The sequence below is a fragment of the Magnolia sinica genome, chromosome 11, assembly GCF_029962835.1.
Source record: "Magnolia sinica isolate HGM2019 chromosome 11, MsV1, whole genome shotgun sequence".
Lineage (NCBI taxonomy): Eukaryota > Viridiplantae > Streptophyta > Magnoliopsida > Magnoliales > Magnoliaceae > Magnolia > Magnolia sinica.
This window is the reverse complement of record NC_080583.1, coordinates 20143421-20150528: the sequence shown is the minus strand read 5'-3', so window position 1 is coordinate 20150528 and position 7108 is coordinate 20143421. Positions and strand designations below refer to the sequence as shown.

Genomic DNA, 7108 nt, shown 5'->3' with positions numbered 1-7108 from the left:
ACTTGAAATTTTATCTTCGATAGCCCTATATTATTGGATTTGTTATCTATACCTTGCTTTGAATCTGCTAATTTGAAATGTGTTGCTCTAATTGTTCATATATGAATGAATGTAAACCTTAATGAGAATACACATGCATTTCTTAAGCTCATGTACAAGAACTCGAGATCAGAGTATCTGTACTCATGTACTGAATTTCGAGACATGACAAGAACATTATTAGTCACTACAGTCCCGTAGGTCATCATGATAGACAATGAGACACCCTTCATAAATTAGAAGATGAAAGATATCGTTGAGCAATTCAAACTCAAGAAGCACTGATCGAGACCCTGTTGTTTGTAGAAGAACAGTGGGATCAAGGTTGCCAACAAGACTTATTTGCATCCTTGAGAAGATGGTCAAGATCCACTACGACTGGATAGAAATTCTTCCATATGAAATATGACCCATTGGATCTCCGTAGCCCCACATGTATTGTCTTTCTTAAAGAGGTAATTTATACAAAGGTAAATTTTTTTTTAAAAAAAAATATTATTTAGTTATAACAAATAACCATAACACATTATTGCTAAGTGAAATGCATAACATTTAAAAAAAGTAAAAAATAAAAAATAAAAAGCCACACTAATACAATGAATGATAACTTAATTAGGAATCCGAAGGTAGAGGGGAACGATGTTAGTTGGTGACGGATCTGAATCCCAAACGGAGAACGCGCTCGTAGAATTCATCCATTTATCGACCGTATCCGGATAGTGACGACCGAGTACATCACTCAGGCTCTCTGTTGTATTCACCCATTTCAAGCCTTCTTTGGTATATGTCTCCTCATTGAAGTTACTCGTGAAAAATCGATCACCTTCCAATCTCCTGTACACACAAAGAAAGAAAGGTAATCAAGCTACTTATGACGGAGGGCTGGGCTGGCTTGTTGGGATTTCACATGTGATCGAGGTAGGGTTGTAAATGGGCTGGAAAGGGCTATGTCCCAGTGAAGCCTGTTAGTTAAGCATCTTGGTCCAGGCTCGAAATGGCCTGCAGGCCAAGTGCCCAGTCTGAAATTGTTATGGAATCTGATGTACCCACTCAATTTCAACAGGTCCAGGTCTAATTTCATAGACCGATTTAGAAAACAGGTTGGGTCTTCCACCAGGTTGGGTCAGAAATTTTGTGCCTGATTAAAAACCAGGTCTAGTTAGGTTTGAGTTGGGTCCACCATCATGGGCCCTATTAAAATCGGGCAGGTCAATTCCAGTTAACTTTACTAATAATATTTTATATGTTTAATATATATTAAACATTCTAGCAATGAAATGAAGTTTGCTAAGTCACACACATGTAAAAGACCCCATTAAACCATGCATGTGTGAAAATCTTTGGGTTGCATGTCCTTTTGGAAGAAATAAGAGTCTTTTCATTCCTTCCTATGAGGAAAAAAAAAAAGAAAAAGAAAGAAAAGAAAGTACCTGGATGCCATGAGAAGGAAAATGAAGAAGGCGGTCTCGCTAATTGCAAAGCCCTTGATCTTCTTCTCAGCCATGAGACCAACTTGCAAATCCAGGCTCTCTACATTGTCACCATAGACTTCATGAAGAACAGCGATGGCTTCCTTATCATTGGTCAGATCTTCCCATTTTGTGATTGGCAGCATGAACATGTTCCTTCGGAATTGGTTGTATCGTGCTACGTTTCTCTCTCTGTCTCTATATACTATTTTTAAGGACACACATTACAAAATTAGACAATGTGGGCAAATTAAAAAACATAAGCTGCATTTGGATGTCCAATCAAATTGAATTTTGATAATTCACTTCATTAGAGACTAAATGACGACCCAGACTGCAATTACTGTCGTTTCAACTCCAACTTTAAGCACAGGAAATTGCAAATCATGGTTTGGTCATGGCTAAGAACTAAAAATGCTGCAATTTGGTCACTGAAGGAAATGCGATTTGCTTGTAAGTGCGACCTTAGTATTCTATTGTGTTGAAAATACTAATTAAGTTGGATTCATGAAGATTACTTTCAAGCGCCGGCATGTCAACATGGTCAGGTCTGTTCTTTCCATTGATGTCTTGAGCTATGATGTCCCTCATCCATTGTGGGTAGTTCCATAGCTCGAGTGCGCCGCAAGCTTGGTGGCCCATCGACACCATCTGGGTTTCGAATCCGATGTTACCGATCTTCTTCTCCCCTTCAAGTCCAATCAATTCCTTCATTGGAACCCTACATCAAATCCACAACGCTTGAGCTTACCATTGGATCGATTGCCATTTAATTAACATACTAAGATATATAATTAGTGCAATTAACTTATGTTTCTATCGTAGCAAGTATATATGCATGGATACTTGAGGAAATACACAATGCTCGATCTAGCTGTTTTGTCAGTCTGGCAAGTTTGCATATAAGGCCCCGCTTTTGGTGATCTGAACTGTTCATGTGGTGGCTTTCTGTTAGTTTTTGGAATGAGTTAGCCATGAGCGTTAACTCTGTGGAAGTATGGAGATGCACCAATGATCTCACCCATGAAATGTTCCCTATTAATTTGAATCAACATGATTCGAGAAACACCCATGAAGGATGGCCAACTTCAAAGGTAGTGCCCACATAATGTATGGTCCACATCAAAGGTGGGCTTCACATGAGGTGCGGTGGATGATGAATGTAGGCACCACATTATGGATGACCCACATCAAAGTTGACCCCACGAATCGAGGGTCCACATCAAAGGTCAACCCCTTATGATGGATACACACTTTGAAGTTGGGCCTAGGATGATGGATGGTCCACATTAAAGGTGGGCCCATCATGCTAGATGATCCACATCCTATGTTCAACATGATGGACAACCCACATCCAAGGTGGCCTGCAATGATGGATAGCCCACATCGTAGGAGGTGGGACTTGCAAGGTGGATGGTCCATATTAAAGGTAAGCTCCACATGATATACAGGTTCAAATAAGGCCAAGGTGGGCCCAACATAATAAACAGTCTACATATAAAGTTGGTCCCACATGATAAACGGAGGATATTAAATGTGGACCCATATGAATAAATAAAAATTGGAATAAAAGAGAGAAGCACAGGAAAGAGAAATTAATGGAAAAGATATAACATTACGTTTGTGACGTTGAAAACTGAATAAACCTTTCTAATTGTTTACCAAACATACTTTTTGTTGAATAAGTAGAAACCAAAATAAGCTACCTGGCGGTTAGGTAGACTTTTTTAAAAAATGACTTCTGATCCAAACAGGCCCTAGTAGTTCTATCTACATACGTACATTTGCATGCGTTAATGTATATACATCTTTGAATCTACGCATGTATGTGCGTATGCATGCATGCAATGAAACATGTGGAGAAACATACCCTTTAAGAACAAGAGGGGACTTGTTCTTCCCTGGAGTGGAACCTATATCCCTTAACAAGATCTCATCAGGAAGGAGAGAATGCATTCTATAAACACCCACAAATTCCTCTGTAAGTGAATAAGGGACACCATGGTTCTCAGATTTTCCTGTCCCAACGAACCCACTCAGTGTTGAATTCCCAGTATGCCCAAAACGGTCTTTGAATGTCTTCCCAAGCAATCCATACCTGCATTATGAGAAAACCCATCTCAAAATGAACAAATTCACATTCAGTGTTATTTGGACTGCAACAGAAAAGTACGTACCAATTAGCTCGCAATCCAGCACGGAGAGTATCCATTTTAAGTAATTCGACCGTCCAATCAATGGTGTGGATCTTTGCGATGACTGCAGACGTCACCAGCCGTGCATAACGGTATAGTTCTTCATCATCGAGGTCCGGGTAGTTGTCCTGAATGGTTGTTTCAAATTCAATCGAATAATGAAAGATGATTATAATCAATGCATTTAATTAAGCTAGTTAAGCCCCCATGTAGATAAGAGGTGTATACGTGTAGGAGATCTGGATCCTTCATCTGCGTATCCCGAAAATTTACTCTAACCAGATGATCCAAACCATGGTAGGTACCAGCAGATGAGTAGCCTGGATCTCATACATATCTATAGTGCTTTAGAACTAACACTCAAATCGTAGGGTTTGATGCCCAATCCCTTTTAAAAGAAAAATAGGAAGTTAAAGCACCCATGCTAGCATCATTGTGAAACATTTTTTGCGACTGCTCTATCGATCAACATGTCAGATGTGGGGACCAAAGTAATTCATGGTTCACGCGGACAGTTTTGAGGTGGTGGGCCCCACAATGAAACTTATTTGATCGATGATTAGACGGCTACAAAAATTGCTCGCACTGTGATACGCCACAGTCCGCCTCACGCCAGTTATCAAATGAGAGTTTGATTCTCACCTTAAGCTTGTCACATACTGCATTATGTTCTTTAACAAAGAGTGCTTGCAACACAGAAACACCAACCCAACTGTTCCGCACGTCGCCAGAGATCAAAATACCATTGTTATCGTGAGGAAGAAGACCATCATCGGAGATGACAAGCTTCCCATCTTTGAAGGTCCGAACACGTGACAGTTTCTCTGCATTGCTTCCATAGATAGCACTACCATCCCTGTGATTATCCATGTTAATCACCACCTAATAAGGAAACAACTCTAGAGAAGGGAAGAATGATTTTTTATTTTTTTTATTTTTATTTTGTTTTTTTAAATATGGCTTAAGTGACGTTTGTATGCACTATTGAATTCATTTTCAATAACAAATCTGATAAAGAAGAAATGGCACCAATGTATTGACTCTCTACTCACAATGAGGAATTAGACTTCAAATTGCAATTTCATTCCTTTCAATTCCAACTCCTAATTAAAATAATCGCGATTTGGAGGATAGTTTAGTGCAAAAGGTAATTGCAATTTGGTTATTTCCTCTCTATATATTGAACAAACCATTGTAATTAAATAGAATATTGCATCCAAATGCGATTTAGTTTATGTCGACACTTACCACCATGCAGTCCTAGTATTCAAATGCCCACTCTTGATTTCATAAGAGCCTGTACGGACTTCCTTCGTCTTGTAGAATCGGAATGCCTTGAGCGGGCATTCGTTTGCAACTGATGAAGGGGCTATAATCTCTATCTGTATCATTTGGAAATTAGGAAACCCTTAAAAATCGATAAAGAATACAGATATGCACATAATTCGAAATCATGTCCCCTCTTGTAGATGAAACCTAGCCCATAAGTTACACTCATTGGGAGATCAGAACCATCTACCCTAGATAACACCAATGCATATACATGATCATTAATTTGTAAGGGTTTGTTTGTTTCAACCAAATTAGACTGGCTAATCATGATATTTGGTGCAACCAAACACACCCTAATTTAATTAAGTTGGCATACTCTACCTGTTTGGTATCCTCAAGATGGTCAATCCAGTCATGTATCATGAATTGGATCCAAGATGCAGCTATCATGTTGAATTGCTTTCCTGTGTCTACCATCTTCTTCCTAGCAAGTAGCTTTGTTGCAACAACGACGGGATCTGGCTTCATAACCTGTTCAATTAACCCAAATGCCACATGAAATCTTGACTTTAAAGAGTTCCTTCTTTATGAATTACAATACAGGCTCATCCAACGTGTTGCGCCAAGAGACTCTCATGAAGGGATGGTTGGATGATCAGAACCATCAATCAGTTGGGTGATATTGTGATGGAACATGACCAGTAATCACGATGAAAGGATGATCCTGACATTCTTTAGTGGATTTAAATGTGAACTGCTTAAATTTATCGAAATTATCATCAAATCAGCATGAGTTTTGAACTATGGCCACCCAAGTAGCTCCAATAAGATCGACAGTTCTGATCACCTGACCATCTCAGCATGTGAGACCACCAATGGTGGTGTTGCAAACTGGATGTCTTCAAACAAACTCTTAACATAAACTAAGCATTTTAAGGATCAAAGTGAGAAATTTTTGTTGATTTTACCATGTCTTTCTGTGGAGAAGGAAGCATGTTCCGTCCGAAAAATGTCCCCTGGCTACCAGCTAGAGCGTTTGATGGATCGTTATACTTTCCATCCACCGTTCTATAGGCATGACTTGCGGGGTTATGCCCTAAGCTAGTTGGGGACTCTCCCACATTGAGGAGATTGTATCGCTCATGCAGACGTCTTCTTATGGCTAGGTACAAAAGGCCCAAGAACACAGGCAATCTGTGCCAAATCCCAAAACTGTCTACAAATTGGACAACCTGCGAAAAAAAAAAAAAAAAACATGAATATGATTAAAAACATTGTTTCTAATTCATATCACAACCTATGGAAAAATAAATGAAAATAGAGGTTTGCGAGCCCATCTCCCCATCATCTTGAATGTTGAATACTTATAGGGTGATGGCGAGGTTGGTCTGGTGGGTCTCTCCATCAAGGTTTTTTTTTTTTTTTTCTCCATCAAGGTTCTATAGCTAAAAAATCACAGGAATCCAACTATGTTATCAATTGCATTAGCGTAATAAAATGGTCGAAATTCAGTGGATGACAATTGATACTGATCGGATTGTAACCCAATGATTTTTCACTATTGGCCCATTATCATGGTGGCCCACCAATTGTAGATATTGCCCTGGACAAATGCCAAGTTTACGGTGGAAATGGTCGTGAAACTCCTTAACTTTTTCTCATGAAAATGCATTGAGAGTTTTACTGGTGACTCACAAATAAAAGTAGCCTGTCGATGAGAGTCATTCTCTTATGAACTTCATTGATTTGATGGCGAGGAGAATAGAGTGACTTGAATATCTCAATGAGCTTGCTCATGGCTTCTATCAAGACCGGGTGTGTGTGAGAGAGAGATAGAGAGAGAGTTTAAGGTGTTGTATGGGATATGGATTGTAGATTGCACATTAGTATTTAAAGGGAAAGGGTGGTTAAGGAGAGATTCAAATGTCTTCAACTAAGTCTGCTCCTTGAAAAATTCAGCGGTTCCAAACCACCAATCTCATCTGAAAGATTTTTCTTGAGGTCTATTGGTTTTCTTCCACGTGATATAATTTATGTTCTAGTTGCTGGTACATAAATCTCCCCTTACTTGAAGAATTATATCGAGCCGTAGATATTTTTAACATCTCCACCTTGGGGCCCATAGATAAACGG

At 39.2% G+C, this 7108-nt stretch overlaps 1 protein-coding gene across 1 annotated transcript; it reads right to left on the bottom strand.

The window, feature by feature from the left end:
• Positions 1 to 627: 627 nt before the first annotated feature.
• On the bottom strand, positions 628 to 6857 carry LOC131218908 (alpha-dioxygenase PIOX-like). The gene is made up of 10 exons (XM_058213786.1): positions 6671 to 6857; positions 5944 to 6207; positions 5357 to 5506; positions 4952 to 5085; positions 4346 to 4559; positions 3686 to 3831; positions 3379 to 3606; positions 2027 to 2229; positions 1470 to 1713; positions 628 to 873 (listed from the first exon to the last, which is right to left on the bottom strand). The coding sequence occupies exons 1-10, from the start codon at positions 6770 to 6772 to the stop codon at positions 648 to 650; spliced, it is 1911 nt and encodes a 636-aa protein (XP_058069769.1). The 5' UTR covers positions 6773 to 6857; the 3' UTR covers positions 628 to 647.
• Between the last annotated feature and the right edge of the window lie 251 nt (positions 6858 to 7108).

Excerpts from the sequence above, each read along its gene's own strand:
- LOC131218908 (XM_058213786.1), bottom strand. The coding sequence starts at position 6,772 with ATGAGCAAGCTCATTGAGATATTCAAGTCACTCTATTCTCCTCGCCAT. Across the intron at positions 6,208-6,670 it reads TCGACAGGCTACTTTTATTT|GTTGTCCAATTTGTAGACAG; the intron begins GTGAGTCACCAG and ends TTTTTTTCGCAG. Across the intron at positions 3,607-3,685 it reads GCTGGATTGCGAGCTAATTG|GTATGGATTGCTTGGGAAGA; the intron begins GTACGTACTTTT and ends CTCATAATGCAG.